At 37.4% G+C, this 23,614-nt stretch overlaps 1 protein-coding gene and 1 long non-coding RNA gene across 14 annotated transcripts in view; one reads left to right on the top strand and one right to left on the bottom strand.

Moving 5' to 3' along the window:
• LOC101015920 (sine oculis-binding protein homolog) overlaps nucleotides 1-23,614 on the bottom strand; it is a 172,294-nt gene that overhangs the window by 141,597 nt on the left and 7,083 nt on the right. For 9 of the 12 annotated variants that reach the window (XR_646291.2, XR_646290.2, XM_003897976.3 and 6 more), the window contains 2 exons: nucleotides 17,290-17,428; nucleotides 14,677-14,862 (listed from right to left, as the gene is read on the bottom strand). Coding sequence is in view for 7 of the 12 variants with exons in the window: in XM_003897976.3 (XP_003898025.1) it covers nucleotides 14,677-14,862; nucleotides 17,290-17,428 (325 nt within the window). In the remaining 5 variants the exon portion in view is untranslated. The other 3 variants (XM_021937657.2, XM_031667695.1, XM_021937661.2) reach the window with 3 other exon arrangements.
• Nucleotides 9,309-11,314, top strand: LOC103883906. 2 transcript variants are annotated; one of them, XR_004184573.1, is made up of 3 exons: nucleotides 9,309-9,594; nucleotides 10,359-10,574; nucleotides 11,252-11,314. It is a non-coding gene; the product is annotated as an uncharacterized LOC103883906 (long non-coding RNA). The 2 variants fall into 2 exon arrangements; XR_004184574.1 differs by lacking the exon at nucleotides 10,359-10,574.

Here is a 23,614-nt window from a genome sequence, read left to right as displayed (position 1 = left end):
CTGGACTTGGTAATTATCAAGACTTCACTGAGTTGTTTTTTGTTTTTGTTTTTGTTTGTGTGTGTGTGTTTTAAAGTCTATCTCTTCCACCAGACTGTGAGCCAGGTAAGACAGGAGCATATGTGTCTTGCTCACTAGAATAAAATATCTGACCTGGGGCCTCAGCATAAGGAGAAGAAAAGCATTCTTACTGGGTCCACCTTGGGTGTTAGATACCCAGTGGGGAAATAGTGGGAGGAAGCCAAGGGCACTGCCTTCGAGAACAAAGTTGTCTTAGAGGGAAACACCAGTGAAAAGCCCTAAAACAGAACGGGATCATTATTACCACTCTCCTTGGTCAAGTTAATCAATTAAGTCTTCTCCATTTAACAGGAACTTTGAGAAGTCAGCACTGGGACTGTCCCTAGAATAACAAGAAATGCTAGAAACACAGCCACCCTCTAACAAGAAAGGAAAGGCACAGCTGACATTTCCTCTCATTTCCTGTTAGCGTCTTAGCTCCTTGTTGACCTGGGACAGGGTATCCTGAAAGTATTATCCTAGCTAGGTCATAACTCCAAAAAGAGTTTAGAGAATGTCAAGAGAAGTTCTGGGCTGCCTCCGGAATCACAGAAGTATGTGATTTAGAATCCATGATTAGATTGTGTCCCCATTTCAGAAGTGAGTTCTGGTCCTGGTTCTGCCATTAAGGCAACAGAGTGACCTTGAGAAGGTCATTTAACCTCTCTAGACCTCATTTCCTCTTCCATAAAAGGGAACATTTAATTAGATGATATTCTAGGTTTCTTCTAAGTAAAATTCTAGCATTCTAAAGCTCTCACAATAACACAATCCATTTAATGGAGTTGAGGCAAAGGATATTCTTTTTTCTTTCCTCTTTCACTCGAACTTCTGACTCAGTTTCTTTGTTTCTTCTCTTTCTGTGTAGCCACCACTGTTTTTCCTTACCCCTATCATAAGAGGCTTAGAAAATTCTTTGGCAGACAGGACAATTTTAGAAATGGCCCTTTCTGAGTGCTCCATTATTGTGTCACTGAGAATCTGGTGCTCTCTTTTTACTCTTTCATTATATATTCATGCTGGACTTTAAAGGGAAAAAGACAAATATTCATAAAATTTTAACTTTTTTATATTCTCTTCCATTAATTTCTGGTCTTTCACTGTGGACTTCCATACACATGGTATTTCATCCTGGGTTTCCCAGAAAACAGAATTTGAGTCAAAGACTTGCATGTAGGTGCTTTATTGGGCATGTGATGCCAGGAAGTAGGAGTGAGGGACAAGAGAAATGAACCTAGGGAGAAGAAAGAGCCAGCAGAAGGATGTGCTATTGAGTCAGCCACTGCTAAGGAAGACTGGTGTTCAATTGCAGAGGTAATTCTTTGGAGTTTATGAAAACATTTCATAACTATCGACCCAGGGGACAAAAGAAGGAAAAATCTATTCCACTCTCATGCCCTGATGATATAATATGTTAATCCCCTACACTGCCGGTTTGTAAATGTGTAAGTGAACGCCAAAAGGATCCACATGGGATGCCCATGCTGCTATGTCAGAGAAGTCCCAGAGCAGGAAGCGAGAGACATATGCCACAGGTGCAAGGCACGTAACTTTCAGAATGCACAAGCCCAAGCCAGTCAAAGTGTTACAGCAATCATGGGAGTAACACGTGGGGTCAAGAGGATTTGAAGAGGAACACAAGAGGTGTCCCACACACAGACCTGTCATCACTGTGGAGTCTGGTTTCTAAAGCACAGCACTGTTCATATTTTCAGCCAGATAATTTGTGTGGGCTGTCCTGTACATTGCAAGACATTTAGCACCATATCCGGCCTCTAACCACTAGATGCCATTAGTACCCCTTCTCCCAGCTGTGACAACCAAAAATGTCTCTCAATATTACCAAATGTCCCCTGGGGGCCAAGTCACCCCCTGATAAGAACCACTGGTATAGAGATATTGTATATTCTACTTTTGTCACTCATCCAGTGTCCCCTAATTACTCTCTACTTTACACCATATCAAATGCAGCTCTGAAGTAGACCACAGAGGGGTATATTTACGCCTTATGCCTATAACTTAATTTTTAGGCTTCACCATGATACATTTGCATTTCACTTGGTGATAATTCCTTAATAATAAGGAATGATGAGATTTTAAATATTCTACTTGATTTGAGAAAGCTATGAACAGACTAAACATAGGATTAAAAAGTTAAATTACATTCCAGGGCTTAGTTGCTTAAATTAGGAGGAGTTTAAACTTTTCTTAAAAACGATGGAAATCTAGATCTCGTACGCACGCAGGAATTCTTAGCATTTTTTGAGACAAGGATCTTTTTGAGGGAAAAAAAAAAACCAGCCTTTCCTAAATTGTGCACATATGATATATACACAATTTCACAGTCAACTTCAGGACCTACACATACCCACCTAAGCCCATCTAAGGAATCCCAAGTGTATGTTAATGATTGCTGGTGAACATTTGGGTTGTTCCCAGTTTTTAGCTATTATGAATAAATGCTATGAAGATTATTTTATGTGCCTTTGGCTCACATATATACACATTTGTGTTGAGAACATACCTAAGACAGAATTATTGCCTTATACATTTTCAAGAATACTTAATTGTATAAATTATTGCATATGTGTATGTTCAGCATTCATAGATATTGCCAATCAGCTTTCAATAGTGGTTATATGTATTTACACTTTCACCAGCTATGCATGAGAGTCCCAGTTGTTCCATATCCTCCTCAAACTTGGTATTGTCAATCGTCTTCATTTTTGCCATTCTCGTATGTGTTTACTGGGGTCTCACTATGATTTCAAATCTGATGTCCCTAATGAGTAATGAGATTGAAAAACTTTTCATGTTTATTGATAACTTGGATATTTTCTTTGATGAAGGGCCCGTTTACATTTTTGCCCATTTTTCTATTGAGCTGTTTTATTTTTATTGACAGAGGTTCTTTATACATTGTCAATATGAGTCTTTTATAGGGAAATGTATTACTAACATCATCTGGTACTCAGTGATTTGTTTTTTCATTCTTTTGAAAGATTTTTTTCTTTTTTTATTTGTATAAATTCATGGGATATGAGTACAATTTAACAACATTGATACATTGCACTGTGGTGAAGTCAAGGCCTTCAGTGTATCCATCACTGGAATAACGCACATTGTATCCACCAAGCAACCTGAAAGATTTTTAAAAATCAACAAACATTCTTAATTTTATTACATTTAATTAACTTTTTCCATTATGGTTAGTGCTTTATGTATGTAGTTTAAGAAATATTGGTGTATTCAAGATCATAAATATATTCCCCTAGGTATTCCCTAGAAGCTCTATTGTTTTACCTGTCACATTTAGATCAACAATTCATGTAGAACTTTTTATGAATGACGTGAAGTAGAGAATCAACATACATTTTTTACCATAAACATATTTATTGAAAAGACCATCCTTTCTCCACTGCTCTACCATGTCATCTTTGTCATTATAGACTGAATGTTTGTGTGTCCCCCAAATTCACATGTTGAAGCTCTAATCCCCAATATGATGGCAATTGGAGATGACGCCTTTGGAAGATAATTAGTGTTAAATGAGATCATGAGGATGGGGCCCTTGTCCAGTGGGATTAGTGCCCTTATGAGAAGAGACAGCAGAGAGCCTGCTCTCTCTCTCTCTCCCTTCACCACATGAGGACATAGTAATAAGGCAGTGATCTACACTCCAAGGAGACAGCCTTCACCAGACATTGACCCTGCTGGTACTCTGATCTTGATTTCCAGTCTCCAGAACTGTGAGAAAATAATTTTGGTTGTTTAAGCTACCCAGTCTATGGTATTTTATGTCAGCCTGAGCTGACTAATATATTTATCATGAGTCAAGTATCAATTTAGATTTGTTTCTGGACTCTTGTTGTAATTGTTTATACACATATCCTTGCATCGTTGCCTACTATCATAATTATTCTGTCCTTACAATAAATCTTGATATCTAAGAGTATAAGTCTTCCAATTTTATTTTTTTCTTCAAGATTGAACTATTTTTGCTCCTGTGCATCTCCATATACATTTTAAAAAACAACTTTTTAATTTCCACAAAATTTTATGCAGGATTTTTATCAGAATTAGATTTAAACATATAGAGCCAATTTGGGAGGAATCTTCCTCTTTACAATAGTTAGTCTCTAATCTATAAACATGGCATGTCCCTCTATTCATTTAGGTCTTCTTTAATTTCTCTCAGCAATGTTTATGATTCTGTGTGTAACAATCTTACACATATTTTGTGTGATTATTTTCCTAGGTATTTGATGTGTCTAATACTATTTTAAATTATATTTTAAGGTTCATTTTTGAAATTTTTATGGCTGGAATATAGAGATATAATTGATATGCAGATATTGACAGTGTTTAGAGACTTTGATAAATTGAGTCATGAATTATAATAGTTAACCTGCAGATTGACTGTAGGGAGGTCTATACAAAATAGCATTTCTGTCTTACAAATCTTGAGTTTCCTACTTCTTTTTATTTCCTTATTAAATAATTGTCTGTTAATACCAGTACAAAATTGAATAGAAGTGGGAGATACTGGTCTTTCTTTTCTTTTTTCTTTCTTTTTTTTTTTTTTTCTGAGACAGAGTCTCGCTCTGTTGCCCAGGCTGGAGTACAATAGTGCAATCCCAGCTCACCACAACCTCCACTCACTGCAACCTCTGCCTCCTGGGTACCAGTAATTCTCCATCCTCATCCTCCCGAGTAGTTGGGATTACAGGAGCACACCACCACACCCTACTAATTTTTGTATTTTTAGTACAGACTGGGTTTTGCCCTGAAGGCTGGGCTGTTCTCAAACTTCTGTCATCAAGTGATCTGCCCGCCTCGGCCTCCTAAAGTACTAGTATTACAGGCAGGAACCACTGTGCCTGGCCAATAATGGTCATCTTAATCTCATTCTTGGTATCAAGAGGAAAGTTTTCAATACTTCACTATTAAGTATAATATTGGCTGTGGAGTGTTCTGTGGATACCTTTGGACAGATTAAGGAAGTTCCATTCTATTCCTCCTTTGCCAAAAGTTTTTAAAATCATTTATAGTGCTAAATTTTATCAAAATTGCTGCTGCAGCTATTACTTTATTCTGTTAACGGTTTTACCTTAACAGAGGTTTTACTTTGTTAATTATATTGACTGATTTTTAAAATTTAAACCAACCTTGCATTCCTAGAAAAAAAAAAATCTAAATAGTCATATGTATTAACATTTTGTATATATTATTGGCTTTGGTTTGCTATAATTTTGCTCAGTATTTTTGCATCAATGTTCAGGATGAACAGAAGTTTTCCTTTTTTTTTTTTTTTTTTGAGACAGAGTCTCGCTGTCACACAGGCTGGAGTGCAGTGTTGTAATCTTGGCTTACTACAACCTCTACCTCCCAGGTTCAAGCAATTCTCATGCCTCAGCCTCCCAAATAGCTGGGACTACAGTCATGTGCCACCATGCCCAGCTTATTTTTGTATTTTTAGTAGAGACAGGATTTTGCCATGTTGCCCAGGCCAGTCTCAAACTCCTGAGTTCAAGTGATCCCCCCACCTTGGCCTCCCAAAGTGCTAGGAATACAGGTGTGAGCCACCACACCCAGCCAGAAGTTTTCAATTTTAATGTAATAAAATTACATTAAATTATTGTTTCCCCTACTTACAATGACCTTGGCATGTAATGTGATCAATGTTATGCTGAGATCATAAAATAAGTCTAAGTATTTATTTCTTCTCCTATTCTCTGAAAAAGTTTCTCCAACTTCTTTTTTGTTGTTGTTGTTTTGGTTTTGTTGTTGTTGTTGTTGTTGTTGTTTTTCTTAAATGTTTCATAGAATTTACCATTGAAGCCATCTAGGTCTGGAATATTCTTTGTAGAAAAGATTCAATTATTTTATTTCTTCCATAGATACAGGACTACTCAAGTTTTCTATTTCTTCTGTCTGTTTTGGTAAGTTAAACTAATGTGATGTCTCTGTCAAAGAAACTTTGGGAATTATTCTAGTAATCACTATGCATAACATCAAAATGATTAGTTCGAATAGCATATGAACCTTTTTATTTACTCACATTTCATATTTTCTAGCACTTGGTGTCTTAAAAAATGTTAAATCTTATTACTTCATTCACTATTTGTTCAAAGTAAAAAGTAACAATCATTAAAAGTTGTCCCAAGCAGCATAAATCTTTCATCAGACTTCTGGCTGCTGTAACTATACATATACGCAGTTTGCTTTATATCTGTTCAATTAACAAGTACATATCAAAGCATATTAAAACATACCCCCTCAAATCATAAAATCAGGAGAGCAACTAACCATACAAGTCACAAAACAAGGATTTTATAAATATAGGGAAGTAACAGATCACCTAAGCTAACCACATCATTTTGCAGACAAGGAAACTAACGCTTAGAGAAACTACCTTATTCAAGATTACATGGCCAATAAATGGCAGAGCTGGCATTAGCAACCCAGGTCTCCTGGTTCTTGCTCTGGCAGTCTTCACCACAACATGCTACCACTCAAATTATACATTTCATCTGGCATTAAAAATGACAGAACACACTAAAATATGCCTTACACACTTTCAAGAACCCTTAACTATAAAGAGAACAATAAAGCAGGACCCACATCATAGTGGCTAACATTTTCAGGTTTCATTTTGGATCTTTATCACTTTGAATTTTAAATTACTATCTTCTAGCCTATATTAAGTTTCAGGCACCATTTCCCCTCAACTGTATAAATATAACAGTTATTGATTATCTGCCTATAGACTTTTTGCTACTCCACTTTAATTACCCTTGTAGTCCTACCATCCACCCTCCATATGCAACTAAAATTATATCATACATTCCAAAGTCAAACTAGAATGATGTTTTGATCATATGCCAACAGTACTATTAAGTTCTTGGTAGTCACGGATGATGACATATATCTGTATTTCTAGCACAACGTAAAGAACATTCAGTAAATACTTAACTGACTGAAATACTGGCATAGTGTTTTGGATAATCCAGTGGTTAAGGATATAGGCTAAGGAGACATAATGTATAGGTTCAAATATCAGCTCTGCCACTCAGTATCTGTGTAACCTCAGGCAAGTTGCTCAACTTTTCTGGGCCTCAGTTTTCTCATCTGTAAAACAAGGTTAATAATAGCATCCACATAGAGTTGTGAAAATTAAATGACATAAATCTATTAGCACAACGCATAATACATGCTCAGAAACTATTAGCTATGATGAGATTATATCATTACATTATTAAGTACTCTTATTTCTGCCATTCATCATTAATTCCTCCTGTCCTTATCCTAAGTGATTGGGAAAACTGAGGGTTCAGTGAACTCTTTTTCTTTCTTTCTTTTTTTTTTTGAGAATTGCAACTGGTTCATAAATAGTAAGTCATCCCAATCCCATTAACTCTAGGTAATTTTATTTAATAATCATATTTTAAAAGTTGGACAAATAAAGTCCAAAGCAATTTTGATTAAATCCTGTTTTCTCAATGGCTATTTGGAACACATCATCATATGCAAGCCCCAAGAATATTGAATAACAGATAAAATAAATAATAACCATAATGCAAACCACATTCTCATTCCCATTTCCCTGCAAGTACAACTTCATGTCGGAATTATAAAAGCCAAAAAGTAACATGCTTATTAACTGTGGGTTACTCAGCTATATACAGAGGTTAGCAGATCATGTGACTGTTTCCATATTCTCCGTTAAGCTAATGGTTCCTTAGAGCCCAGTTCTTATAACCCCTTAGGAATTTCAAGATTTGCCTGAAAAAATATATCATATTTCCCTGACTATAATGGAACTCAAATTTGGAAAACTAACTGAAAAGCAAACCATCCTGGAGGCCAGGAAATGGTCGTTGTTTTCAAAGAAAGACAAGACATTTCTGCACACAGGAAATCAAGCTGGTTTTAGGGGATTGATCTTATCTTGCTCCACACAAACCTGTGTGGGCCATGTGGACATGCTCTTCCTTTTACTTCAAATGTGCGAACATGGTAAGAAATAAGAATAAGGGCACTTTTCATTTGAGGTAAAAGACACTTCATTGAAGACTGCCACATAAATGCATAAAGAGAAGTATATTCCCTCTTTTTTTCACATTTCATTTCATTTTAAAGTATTCAGAGATTTACAGGGATTCTGGACTTGGAATAGGCAAGTTGTAAGCCTCTGGGAAAACCTGTCAAAAGATTCAGATCTAAAATGTGGTTTTCTAGGTATACAGTGTTTTCTGCAGCAGGAAAGCTCTCACTAGAAAAAGTTGCTTCATTTCATTTTTCCTCATGAACAAAAACAATCACACTGATAGTTTTATTAATTTAAAAAAAAATTCTTGGGAGCAAAATGTTGTCATGGAGCAAACCCGAAACTAGAGGGGAAAAAGTCCTGGTTTGAGTCTCAACTGGGCCAGGGTCTACCCTGGCTACTTTGACCAGAAGTTGACAAGGTGGGGAGACCCAAACCTGCCCTACCACTGCAGAAAGCTGATGGCCAGTCAATGCAGCCAAGCGCTATTACACTTGTAAAGCAGTGAAGACCATTATAAGGCCTTTGACAAAGATGTGTATCCAAAATCCCTTCTGAGTGCTTTACCTCAATCATCAAACTTGGAGGGGACCAAATTTAATGCTCAATTAAAATCAGAGAAGGCCAAATATCTTAATGAAGACTCACTACAGCACAGTTCTTACAATCCATGCCTAAGCCCTTTACAGGCATGATCATCTTCGAATGAAGTCTCAAAGGGTTGAACCCATGCTAAAGTCTCTAACATGAGATGAATTACAGCCAAGTTACAGTTTAATTAACCTAAGTTATCTTTCAAAATTCTCTCTGATATATTTTTTGCCACTTCAGATTATGTTCATGATGTGATTTTTTAAATTAGCAAAGGAGGTTTTTACATTTGTTCAAACTGAAAGAATAAAGACGTGTTTGCACAAAAAGAAAGTGTTGGTCAATACTTTTATTATTTTCTAATATTCTTATAACAGTTTTCTTCATGGCTTGCCTATATGACAAAGCCTTATTCTGTTCATTTCCTAGAGTCTGCAAAAAAGTCTGTGATTATTATTTAAGGATCATGGTGATTCCCTTCACTGCATGGGGGCGGGGGATGGGGAAAGCAAAAGCAAAGCTATTATCCTGTGTTTATAACACATCTGTTACCATAGTAATGCCTGTGATGTCACAAACTATACCAAGGGCCAGAGGCTGTCTCTGCTGGGGGAAAGGCAGCACAGAGTTGGAAGATGAATGCACACGTGTGGCCAGAGCAGGGTCAATGCTGTGGTAACCACCAAGACACAGGAGCTCCCCTTCTCCAGAGAAAAGGGAAGGCAACGCCAGAAGAGCAATTCTTCAGGCCCAGAAGTAAGCTACACCCACAATTCTGTATGCAGCTGTGAGAAAGGAGAGTGGAAATCCAAGTGAATGCAGTATCACCATGTTCCCAATCATGAGTATTCCACTGGGCCCACTGGCTGCCAAGACATGGATGGGATCCAGTGGTAAGCCTGCCCCAGCACATGAAACACATGCTTGGGAAACAGTACCTGACTGGATGGAGCCCTCTGGTAACCCCAAAGAGAAGCAACTTGCCTCATGATGGCAAGAACTGTAAAATTTTACCCCTATGGGCCATCCACGTTTATAGAACCACAGATTCTCAGGGTTAGGGAAGAACTCATCGAGTATCCCCAAAAATGTGGACTTGAAAAAGTAACTTTTAGCCGGAAGAGAGTGTATGTCCTGTCATTGGGGTATCTGGAAGTAGTATATTAATAGGCATTATTATTCTGATACAATCTAGGGAAATTTTGTAAGAATATGCTAAAAGGCAATTTACATTAAAAAGAATTTTGGATTAGGAGTCAGAAGACCTCAGTACCAGTCTTGGCTCAAGTACTTAGAAGCCATGTGACCTTGAAAAAGCCATTTAACCCTATTTGAACTTCAGCTCTTTAAATTCAATATCTAACATGCTATTTCCCAGAGTTATATGAAGCCCAAATTAAATAAAATAATCAATGTGAATAAATTTCATGAAGTCTAAAAAATTTAATAAAATAAAAGGCATTATTAGCATTTTCACATAGCCAGTTTACAGTAATTTGAACACTAACACAGGAATCCAAAGCATACACGTGATCCTCATCTTCCCTATATGGAGAGGTGAACTTGCATGATACAGTCAACGCTAAATTATTCAAGGGCTGATTATCAAGGGGCCTTTTGCTCCTAGCCACTGTACCCTTTGTTTGTTTCCCCATAGGAATGCCGCATTAACCTACATATAGCTAGAAAACTGACAGCATATCTCAACTCAATTACCTTGAATCACAACTCTGGTAAAAGTTTCAGCAATGGAAGAGTTAAAACGATTCACTAGATGGAAGTTCTGGATAATCTGTTGACTTTAGCCACGGATAATTAAGAGTGATGGAATCCTCATTTCACTATCAAGGAAGCTGTGGTCAAGGTCGAACAGGTTGGGACTAATCCAGACAAATATTTTCTCAGTGAAATGCTTATATATGTGCAATAAGATTTGAGTATCAGTCATTCATTCATTTATTCAACAAATATTGTGACAGAGCTCACCAAACACCCTGAAAACTCACTATTTTCCTGCCCTTGTACTTCCTTTCTTGAAATATTACATAGTGCACCTCAGCAAAGTCCACAGTCTGACTCTTTGAAACTCTAGTCACCTTCCTGCTATCAGGAGACTTTGGCTAATCTTACCCTAGCACAAGCAGCAAATTATGCCCCGGGCCAAACCCGGCCCACTGTCTTCTTTGTAAATAAAGCTTTATTGGAACACAGCCACACCCATTTCTTTCTGTATTATCTATGGCTGCCTTTCTGCTACAACAGAAGAGCTCTGTAGTTGTGATAGAGACAGTATGGTCTAAAAAGTCTAAAATACTATCTGACCCTTTACAGAAAAGGTTTGCAGACCCCTGCCCTAGATAGTATGACTAAATCAAAATTCAACTTTCCTATAAGTTCCTGCTTGGTAACTAAGAGAATAAGCTCCTTAAAAGTAGAGAATCTTTTTGTATCTTTGTCTTGTCATATAGAACCCTTGAGTAGGACAGAATCAAAGTTGAGAGCAGAGACAGAAAATTAAACATGTCCTTCCCTACATTTTATTTTCAACAGATGAGCGCCTTGGAATTCCATGGAAGACAGCACAAAACCAATAAAACCACTGGTGTTCAGTTACTCTGGCTTCTAATTCCTCAGAGTTCCTACATCTAAGACTTTCAAGGCTCAATTTTTGGCCTCTGTCCCTTCACATATTTATTTCCTGATCTGATGTGGAATTAGAGTTAAATAGGAGCTGTGTGCTTGAATTCCACGTGGCTGGCTCACCAGGAAACTCCAGGGCAGGTTTTTTGGCATGCCAAACTTATGTTAGCCTCAGCTATGCTAATTTCTAAAGCTGTTTGCTTTGCTCAAATAAATCTTAGAGATCAATTTGCATTTGGATGTACACCTTCTTATGCACAATTTATTTGCATGATAACTCTAGGGCAGAAAAAAAGAAAAAAGGTCTGGTTTTGTGTGGCAGGCACTATGCTAAGGGCTTTACATACATTTTCTTTTTGAGATGGAGTTTCGCTCTTCTTGCCCAGGCTGGAATGCAATGGTGCGATCTCGGCTCACCGCAGCCTCCACCTCCCAGGTTCAAGCGATCCTCCCAGGTTCAAGCGATTCTCCTACCTCAGCCTCCCTAGTAGCTGGGATTACAGGCATGTGCCATCACACCAGGCTAATTTTGTATTTTTAGTAGAAATGGGGTTTCTCCATGTTGGTCAGGCTGGTCTCGAACTCCTGATCTCAGGTGATCCACCCACCTTGGCCTCCCAAAGTGCTGGGATTACAGGCATGAGCCACCACGCCCAGCCTTACGTACATTTTCTTATCTCATCTCGACAACAACCACATGAGGTAGGGCTGGGATCCCCATTCTACAGATGAGAAAACTGAAGGGAAGAGAGCTTATATAACTTGTCCGCCTTCAAAGAGGTGGTATGTGACAAGGCCTAGATTTGAACCCAATCTGTCTGAATCTGAACCCCATGTAATTGTCACTTACTCATACTACCTTATTGATACCCTCATCATCATCTCCCCTCCCCTAAGCCACTGGGCATATATTCAAACATAAACTGTACATTTACAAAATCAGTTACCCTTTTTTTCCCACTTGGCCTATGTAAAGTATGTCTTTGGTCCTTGGGAAATAAATATGGACCCCTCTATATCACAAAACAATCAACCAAAGAAGAATAGGGACATTAGTAAGGCAAACTTTATGTGATATACCAATTACATTAGTAATTAGTAGACAAATACAATTACAAGTGATTTTGACAGGTAAATGGATTTTAATGACATATCTAAGACCTCAATATGAAAGGACATTTTTTTTTTTTTGAGATGGAGTCTCACTCTGTCACCCAGGCTGGAGTGCAGTGGCATGATCTCAGCTCACTGCAGCCTCCACCTCCTGGGCTCAAGCAATTCTCCTACATCAGCCTCCCGAGTAGCTGGGATTACAGGTGCCCGCCAACACACCCAGTTAATTTTCGCAGTTTTAGTAGAGACAGGGTTTCTCCACGTTGGCCAGGCTAGTCTTGAACTCCTGACCTCAGGTGATCCACTCGCCTTGGCCTCCCAAAGTGCTGGGATTACAGGCGTGAGCCACCATGCCAGGCTGAAGGGACATTTTTACTGCTAAAATATAGCAGACCAAGCAAAAGAATGTAGCAGGAACCATGAAGGAAAATGAGAGTAACACTTAGAATACAGTGCAAGTATATCTATAACATAGGTCGAGGAACTTGTATCTACAAATTTCTTCACTGTTTATGGATGCATAACCAAATACCTATCTTCCCTAATAAAAACACAAACATTAGCTTTAGTATGTTATAGTAAGTACTGCTGTTGAAACTCAGTTTTATCATTGTTCAATTCAACACACAGAAAAATAACCAGCGTTACAACTAAACACTCTAGGATGATTCCAACATTTTATAGCGAGCCAGATACAATATTATTTAACTTCTCTGTGTGAAACATACCTATAGCCCAGCTTGCAATATCACATAACACTCAGCCCACTGCCATCTAGATCTAATACACTGCCATCTAATTTTCAGGAAATATAAAAGAATGAATTACATTATCATACAAGTGAAAGATTTCCATTAAAAAAAGAAAAGAAAAGAAAAAACTATCAGAGAGGTTTCCAGGAATTAGAAAGAACTCTGGGTGGAGAAGATACATAATCTTCAGGGGTGTCCAACATTTGAGCTTCCCTGGGCCACATTAGAAGAAGAATTATCTTGTCTTGGGCCACACATAAAATACATTAACAATAACGATAGCTGATGAGATTAAAAAATTGTTTTAGGGCCCGGCATGGTGGCTCACACCTGTAATCCCAGCACTTTGGGAGGCCGAGGCAGGTGGATCACCTGAGGTCAGGAGTTCAAGACCAGACTGGCCAACATGGTGAAACCCCGTATCTACTAAAAATATAAAAATTAGCCAGGCACAGTGGTGAGTGGCTGTAATCCCAGCTACTTGAGAGGCTGAGGAAGGAGAATCACTTGAACTCTGGAGGCAGAGGTTGCAGTGAGCCAAGATAGCGCCACTGCACTCCAGCCTGGGCGAGAAGAGTGAAACTCCATCTCGGAAAAAAAAAAAAAAATTAAATCTCAAAAAAAAACTTGTAATGTTTTAAGAAAGTTTACAAATTTGTGTTGGGCCACAGGTTGGACAAGCTTAATCTAGGTGGTTTCTCTAGTAGATTTCGAGGAAGGCATGTAGAAGAACAAGCCTGCCACATGCCCTTTTATAAAACTATCCCTCCCCTCAGGAGACCCCAGAGGAGAGGCGGCCCTCCTTATGCACCACCCAGTTCAACCGTGGTTACTTTTTCTTTTTGTTGAGACGGAGTTGTGCTCTTGTTGCCCAGGTTGGAGTGCAGTGGCGCGATCTCGGCCCACGGCAACCTCTGCCTCCCAGGTTCAAGCGATCCTTCCGCCTCAGCCTCCGGAGTAGCTGGGATTACTAGCTAATCCCAAAATACTAATTTTTTGTATTTTTAGTAGAGATAGGGTTTCATCATGTTGGCCAGGCTGGTCTCAAACTCCTGACCTCAGGTGATCCGCCCACCTTGGCCTCCCAAAGTGCAGGGATTACAGGCCAACCATGGTTACTTTTTTCTTACTAAACAGTCATTGTCTATATCTTATTTTTAAAAACCATTTTATGTTTTTTTCTCATTTTAAACAGATGACTTCACAGAAGGAAAATAACATTGTTTTGTAGTCAGTGGTAGAAAAGGTTTATTGTCAGTTGAAAGTTTATAGCCTAAGTAGTAGTAGGTAAGGAAATTTTCCTAATATGATAATAATACTCTAAGTAATGCCTGTATCAACATTTCTTACCTATAAGGTCCCTAAGACAGCCTCTACCAAAGTTAACTTGAGCATTTAATAATTATTCATAAGATAGTTAAAACAACTTTCTATGAATTGTTATCACTGAAAACACCAGTAGTGACTTACCTGCTGGTGGCTTTATGAAAGGTGGTGGAATTAAAGGTACAATAATGGGCACATTGCCATGATCCTTTGACCCTGCAGGTGAGTCACTGAGTCCATTTCCAGTGGCAAGCCCTGAATAGCCTGTGCTTATATTGTATGGTGAAATAACACTGTCCTCGGGTAATTTTGGTTTTGGCAAAGAATTTTCTGCAAAAGAAAAAAATCATATTCAACATGACCAAAGAACGTAATGCAGTAGACTTAAATTTTTCCTAATTTTCTCAAGTAAAATGGCCATGAACCAAAGAAATTTTTTCTTGCAAATCTTTAAACAATGTACTAGAACTCCAGTTCATCCAGGAACTTTTTAGTCTGGTTACCATAAATTTCCAACGGGTTCCTTTATAATTTGTTCCACTATGATAGCTAATATTCCAGTTGAATCATGGTGATAAATTTTAGCACTGTAAAATTCCATAGAAAATTGAGAAGTGGTGGCTGGGCGAGGTGGCTCACGCCTGTAATCCCAGTACTTTGGGAGGCCAAGGAGGATGGATCGCCTGAGGTCAGGAGTTCAAAATCAGCCTGGCCAACATGGTGAAACCCCGTCTCTACTAAAAATACAAAAAATTAGCCAGGCATGGTGATGTGTGCCTGTAGTCCCAGCTATTCGGGAGGCTAAGGTAAGAGAATCACTTGAATCTGGGAGGCAGAGGTTGCAGTGAGCTGAGATCATGCTACTGCACTCCAGACAGAGTGAGACTCCATCTCAAAAAACAAAAACAAAACAAAACAAAACTGAGAGGTGGCCAGGCACTATGGCTCAGGCCTGTAATCCCAGCACTTCAGGAGGCCAAGGCAGGCAAACCACTCAAGGCCAGGAGTTTGAAACCAGCCTGGCCAACATGGTAAGACCCCCGTCTCTACTAAAAATACAAAAATCAGCCAGGCATAGTGGCACACCCCTGTAATGCCAGCTACTTGGGAGGTTGAGGCACAAGAATCGCTTGAACCCAGGAGGCGGAGGTTGTAGTGAATTGAGATCGCGCCACTGCACTCCAGCTTAGGTGACAGAGCAAGATTCTGTCTCCAAAAAAAAAAAAAGAAAGAAAGAAAAGAAAATTAAGAGGCAATTAACCTTTTTTTCCATGTACAACATGATATACAGCAAACATAGCTCTCTGGCTACCAGGGGAAAGCCTAAAACATGCCCTCCAGCATTGTAACTAGGTCCCACTGTATTATAAACTTATATCATAATATAATCACATGAACCAATGAGAAAGAAGCAGGGAAGAAAACTGATGCTTCACAAGGTATGGATAATACCCATTAAAAAATAACAAAAATAAAAATTTGTAAAACTTACAATGATATGAGCTTTGTACATCGTATCCTTGCATGTGAATCACTTAAAAAAAACAAATGAACAAAAACCTCAACCATGGTAAATAACTTTTTCCTTCTATAGCATATCCTGGCATGCTGTATGTTCCCCAGAAGCAAAGATTATTACCTAGGCCAAGTATTATATGAGCTATTAGTTTATAGAATACAAACTCATGACGTGCATTTTTCATTTACAGTGAAATTGATGATACTATCTCCGTAGCATGATGTGTACAATTTTATAGTAAGCTTAACATAAAATTTGTCATGTACACTCAATTCCACTTGCCTGCAGGACAGCTCAATTACATTTCCTTGCTTGGCATATATGAAGGGAAAGCTCTATCTTAAAGACTGAAAATAAAATGTTTGAACAGGTAGTTTATGCCAACAGATTTTGAATGCAATGCAAATATTGATCAAATTGCCAGTGATGATGTACAATTTGTTTTACCCACATTTTATTAAAGTTCCTTAAATGGGTTGCTTCTTCACATACTTCTCTTCTTTGACAAGCAAGCTCTCATTCCTAATTTAGGTTCATAAATTCAGTATTCATACAGACTTCCCCCATGAGATATCTGGCACTGCTACCCACTGGTAGAATCGGTGTTAATTCAGCTCTGCCAAGGCTCTGTAATTTTCACTCTTTAGCTGGGCTTTGATTAAAAAATTCTTAAAGAGTAATATAGGCTCTAATCATCTACCACTCTCTTACTCCTCTTTTTACCTTATTCAAGTGTGTGGGGGCAGGGAAAGAATGAAAACGTCAAGCAAAACAAAAATAGTACTATCATTTAGATTTCCCACTGAAAAAATAAAAAGGAAGGAGGATTACCAAACTAACAGTGAATCTCTCTAGCAGTCTGAAGATCTAAACCTAACATTTCACTTAACAGAAGCCCCAGTCCCCAACAACTGATATCTATCAAAGGCATCAGGAAACTCTAGTTAGCAAACATTGTCCCTTTCTTTAAATTTGTATGCAGGACCATGGCACTTAGGTCGCTAGTCTCTATCTAGTTCTCCCATAGCTGGGAGGAGATTAAGTTGTGTCTATTTTTGTTTTATGTTGTTCTTTTATATTTCTGCAGAATTCTGCTTATGGGAAAGCACTATTGGGGATGTATGTTTAAATCAACCATTGGCATAATCAACAAAATGAGTCCCAAAGCAACTCAATTCTGGCAGGTTGAGATAGTTAATCCTTCTTTGCATGAACAAAAGGACATTAAATGTCATTACCTTTGAGAACAGAAATGTGCTGCCGGCTCTCCCCATCTGTAGGGTAGCTCCTGAATTCAATATCTTCACCATCTTTTAATTCAACCTTATCATAGCCATACCAGCCAAGGAGTTCATTCATGGTGTTTTCTGCAAAGTTCTGAAAGAGAAGCATAGGTAGTACTACTTATTTCTATAATCAATAACTACTTGAAAAGAATGCATAAATTGAATTCTGCTTGTCCTACCCCATTTATTTGCTGCCCTGCCTCACTTCCCCTAGTGTGGTGTTCATTTTTCAAATAATGTTCAAAAACGATAATGTTTTTAAATCTTAGGATGATGCATTCAATTATGACAGGGCTTCAGATATTTGTAATTTAAAGATAATAAGATAATAAGGTACTACATTTGTTAGTTTTGCCTGTGAATAGGAAGTCATATTTTAGCTTATTAGTCTATAAAGTCTATATCTAACATCAATACAAAAATATTGAAAGGTGAATCACAAAAACAGCTAAGAAAAGATTTTGAAAATGAAAACAACCTTTTGTGGTTCAGATCAATTTAAATTAAAATTGCTTTCTGATTTAGGTGTTGTTTTCTTAACATAACTCTTATCGCAGATAAAGCCAAATTTCAACAAAGAAAAATTTCACAATTGTTAACAGTACCATACAGAAAGCTAGGTTACAATAGGTTACAAGGGTCTTTCTTTTTCATTTTTTTCCTTCTGCAAGAGTTTTTTTCAAAAATCAGGCCAGGCACAGTGGCTCACGCCTATAATCCCAGCACTTTGGAAGGCTGAGGTGGACAGATCACTTGAGATGAAGAGTTCAAGACCAGCCTGGGCAATATGGTGAAACCCCATGTCTATCAAAAAAATGCCCTGGTGGCACACACTTCTAATCCCAGCTACTCGGGAGGCTGAGGCAGGAGAATCGCTTGAACCTGGGAGGCAGAGGTTGCAGTGAGCTGAGATCACACCACTGCACTCTAGCCTGGGCAACAGAGCAAGGCTCCATCTCAAAAAAATTTTTTTTTAAAAATCAATGCATAAGTTGCTTTATATTAGTGACAGGTTCTTTCTCCATAAAATCAAAGGTCACTAAGATTGTCTTCTGACAAGTAACATAAAAGTACCAAATAACTTTAAAGTTACTAGCCAGCCCAGATTTGGGATACTGTAAGAAAACATTTTATAAACTATAAATCAATACATAAATGTAAGATAATATCACTGTTGCTGTTGTTATGGATATCATACTTTGAAAATAATAAGTATAATTGGACAGATTTAATATCTTACATTAAAGTGACTATATCTTAGTACCTTATCAATTGCTATATCTGGAAACAAGATGTAAGACTCTGTGTGTTAATGACCTTAATGCTTGTGTGTGCCTTAAACATTCCTATCTGGCAGGGAACCATGAGCTTCCTAAGCTGAGCTAGAAAAACTATATATTCTAACCTTCTTTGTGGCTCAAAGAATCTTTTATTATCCTTCTGAGAAGCTGTCATTTCTGAATTACACTGCGATGTATAATTTATATACCTGAAACAAAGCACCAAGGCTAAGCCAGAGTGTGCACAGTCTCAACGTGTGAGTTCCATGTTTTCTTGAATTTCACGACTTTAAATTTCAGCAGGGGTTGCATAAAAAATAAAAGACATTACACTACTGACTCCACAAAAACAAACCTGGCATTTCAAACTACCCACAGAATGCTAGGTTTTTTGCTTTAGTACCCACTTAAGCTCTGAACTCCAACTGGGTCAATCTGTGACGGTACAGCGTATTAACCATTAAGAAAAACTAGCCAGATTGATTCAGTGTTACCATTCGCAAGGCCAAGAGTCAGTCATATCAAGCTTTAGTGAGGCATTTATTCTCTCTGATGGCTGGTCGTGTCCACATTAAATAGACAAACTTTTCATGAATGCACAAAAATATGATCAATATGAATAATAAGTTCAGCAACTTTAGGAATATCACTGAGGAGGACTGGGTTGAACGCTGCCCCACTAAATCAAAAGAGATCTCTTTAATGAGGCGTCAGTCTCCCCAACACCTAATTTCTTTCACTGAGATGAGAGCCTGGCTTGAGAATGACAATCCCTAGGCACACAAATAGAGGTCCTCTATCAATGGTCTGGCAGCAGAAATCTCCAAGGATGAGGCTTATACTTTTCATCAAAAAACCAATTCCCAACAGCATTAAAAGCCAAATGCAAGCCATCCGATTGGTCGGTGTGCCATTTGCCCCAATCTCTAAAAAAACTGTGCCAAGACGGAATATCTTTTGCATATACCCTAGTGACTATATCCAGTTTTATAGACCGGTCATCTATGGGTGCCACCTTCTCCTGTTTCTGTCTAGCCTCTGAAGTCACACAAAGGCTGTGAATGCTTAATTCATGGAGCAACCCTCTAGCCAAGGATATAGATTTGTTTTAGTCTAGCTGCAAAGCCATTCAGCCTTTCAGAACCAGTTCCAGGGATGGGATCCAGAAGTTTTAGACATTTGGGTAAAAACTGAAACCTCACCTGGAATATTAACACCAAATTCACATTATTTGAGCATCAAAACTGCATCAGTTTAGTTTATGGTTTGTGCTGAAAAGTCAGAGGCCTCATGGAACAATCAATATGAACTTGATCTATTCCATGATTTTCAAGTTACTATAAATGTCAGGGTAAATAAACTCTAAAACATTCCCTTTCTTGTCATGGAAAATAAAAATAAACACCTTAATGTTTTGATATACTGCTACAAAAGCAGAAAACAAAGGTTTATATAACTTCAAGCCATAAATCTCAAAGCTTTCACGAAAGGGGCAAGATGAAAGAGAAAACGATCACCAAAGTTTCTTGTAGTACGGTTACAAGAAATGACTATTACTTCTGTTGTATACACTATTGTATGAAGAAGTCAAAGGACTCCAAGGAATCAAAAATTTTTAATTTTAAATTTCAAGGTGAAGTTTGATGCTAGATATGTCATAGTTCATTATGGTGCTAAACCAAAGTAAATAAAATATATTTTTAACATTATCCTCCAAGAAATATATTCTTTTTCCTTTTCCTTTTTTTTTTTTTTTTAGACAGGGTCTCACTCTGTGGGCCAAACTGGAGTGCAGTGGCACAATCCTGGTTCACTGCGACCTCCACCTCCTGGGCTCAAGTGCCTCAGCCTCCCAAATAGGTGGGAGTACAGGCGCGAGCCACCATGCCCAGCTAATTTTTCTATTTTTGCAGAGACAGGGTTCACCATGTTGGCCAGACTGGTTTCAAACTCCTGACCTCAAGTGATCCACCTGCTTCAGCCTCCCAAAGTGCTGGGATTACAGGTGTGAGCTACTGTGCCTGAAGAAACATAATATATTCTGAGACATGAATTTAATGTTTATGACCTATAAAGATTTTCAAGTCTTTCTAGCAGAGAATTACAACAGTTACTTTTCAGCATTTTTTTTGTATTATTATCCCTTAAAAAGGAATTTCCTATTTAAAAAGTTATTCACTTCCTAAGTTTCTTTTATATATACATATATATATATGAAAAATAATAAAGGTAATAGTAGTTAAAATGCAGAGAGATTTTTGAGATAGGGATGTTCAGTAATAAAACAAGCCACTGAACTAAGGCAGGTTATGAAATCTGCCTCCCCCAAAATCTTTACCCAGCATTTCTCCTGGAGACCTAGGGCAGGAAATGAAGTAGAGTCTCTTTTGTTAAGAGTCCCTCCTAGTTTTAGGATTCTGTAAAATCAAAGAACTTCTACTTATACAAGAAATAAAAGAAAAAAATACCTTTTGCAAAGAAATTTCATAATTACAGTGATCATACCTCATGAATTTTACTGAGTCACTATTTCAAATATTTTATCATTGCTCCCATAAATCATCAAAATGTGCCAGAGATTTCAGTATTTTGGCATTTGAACTACATTTTGCAGACTGCTTCTTGACCTTGGAAGTGACACAAAAATAATCTCTCAAACCATGTGGTCCAATTTGGATTTGGAAAATAGGTCACTGTAATTATAATAATGTCTAATAGTCTTATAGCACTTTACAGTGTTTCTATATCTTTTAATTCTCCTGATCTTTTCAATAACCCTACGTGTTAGGTATTTGATTTCCACAATAAACTTTTGGTGAACCTATATGACATCCTCTTTTTACGACAGAAAATTAGAGCATCAAAAAGGTAAAAGACAGGCATGAGAGATCTAGTAAAGTCAAAACTAAAATATGTATTTTCTAATTCTTAAGCCAGATCTCTTTCTACTATAAATTCTGTACTTCCCAATGTGTCCGCAATTCCAAAGAAGCTACCTCCCGGACCAATCGAAGAGCTGCAAAGATGTCACGCAAGAGGATGTCAATATCATATATAAAGAGATTTCTAAATAGGGCATATCTACTTACGTTGAGACTTTGCTTGCTTTTGGATGTGATCATTGACCTCTACTTTCCTTAACAGGGGTGCTCAAGATTCACAATTAAAATGGAATCTCCTCATTTTACAATGTTTTGATACTACATCTAACTCTAACTGCTTTGTACTTCTAATACCTAATTTCTCTGCCTCTTTCCTTCCCTCTCCAATTCTCCTCTCTCACCTCCAGGGGTTCATAAGGAAAAAAGACAATCCTAACATTTAGTCTGAAAGCATGATCTCTTCTGATAATTAAAATAAAAACAAAAACAAAAAGGTCACAGAAAGACAGGTGGAAAGGAAATTTTACTATTTCTTTACTCCTCCTGAGTTCTTCCTAGACCAGCAAAATCATTTTTGTTGGATCTTAACTGCCAGGATATTCATCAAACACCTTCCTTATTCAACTGGAAGTACTGTACAAATGTCAAAGTTCAACCTACGTGATTTTTTTTCCTTTCTGAGAAGCTGTGAATGACACTACGTGATTTTTTATTGAACATTTTACCAGGTAAATAATAAAGAGTTGACTTCAAAACACTTTGAAAATAGCAGTAATTACAAATTCTCAAAATACCTCTGAAACACAAGTACTTCAAAATCTTCAAAAAGAACTGGTGATTTTATTTATTTTGAAAACAACAAATAGATTTTAAAACATAGATACTGATTTTTTCATACCGGGCCTTGCAAAACTGAATGTCAATGTGCTTTCAAATTTATATTCTACCCAAGACAGCAGGAAGTATTCAAAGAGGCCCCAGTCACTCACCCAATGAGGGGCAAGTCATGCCCTTCCCCTCTCCATAAACATCATTCCCATTTTCACTGCAAGTCCCAGTTCTAGTAAAACATGTCATCTATTTCAAATACAATGTAAGTTACCTGAGGGCAGGAACCCTTAATTTCATTTTATGCCTCACCTAACATAATGCTTAGCACTTAATCCAGTCACAAATATTTATTTAAATGCATAGTTACAGAGAAATGATCAAGTAAAATTCAGGAAAATCTGATTTTAAAAATAAGTATGTAAAAGCTTAAAAATTATAATATGTAGTATTAGTAAGCACTCTCATGCTATTGGGAATTTAAATTGCTACAACTGTAAGAAAGAGTAATTTGACTCTATGCATTAAAAGCCTTAAAATTGTACATACCCTTTGACTTAGCAATTTTACTTCTAGGGACTGTTGAAACTATCCTAGGAAAATAGCTATGGGAATATGCATGTTTCAGGAATGTTTATCTCAGTGTTGTTTTCTTAGAAACAAACTAAATGCCAAACAATAGGAATTCTAGTTAAATAAATTATAGTTTGGGCATATAATGGAATACTATTTTGCCACTAAAATAAATACTGTAGATAAATTTTTATTGCCACGAAAAGCTATTAACAGTATATTAAGTTTTAAAAGGAAGGTTAGTACAGTATGAGTTTTTTAATAAAAACTATATATCATATATAGAGAAAGGACATAAAAAGACATAAATCAAAATGTTGACAGTAATTGTATCTGGGTGGGAAAATTACAGCCTTTGTTTTTCTTTTTGCTTATTTCTATTGCCTACTCTACATTTTTGTCATGTCCATGTATTATTTTCATAAAAATAAAAAACTAGTTTTAATTAAAAATTAACACATAGTCTCAGTCACAGACAACTACATCAGCGATAGTCACAGTCCTAATGACAACAAAAAGGATATGTCGGTTACATTACTTAACTTCAAAACATTCTGACACCCATTATCCAAGAAAGTGGAGCACATGAGAAACGCTTTCAAAGGAAAAAGAAACTCCCAATTCCAAACAACTGCGAAAGCATGGGGCAAAAAATGCTACTATCTCTGCTAGTTAAGGTTATGAATAGTGGAATGATGGTTATTTCTGGAAAAC

This window comes from Papio anubis, chromosome 6, assembly GCF_008728515.1.
Source record: "Papio anubis isolate 15944 chromosome 6, Panubis1.0, whole genome shotgun sequence".
Lineage (NCBI taxonomy): Eukaryota > Metazoa > Chordata > Mammalia > Primates > Cercopithecidae > Papio > Papio anubis.
Note: the sequence above shows the minus strand (reverse complement) of the source record. Positions and strands in the feature narration are given on the sequence as shown.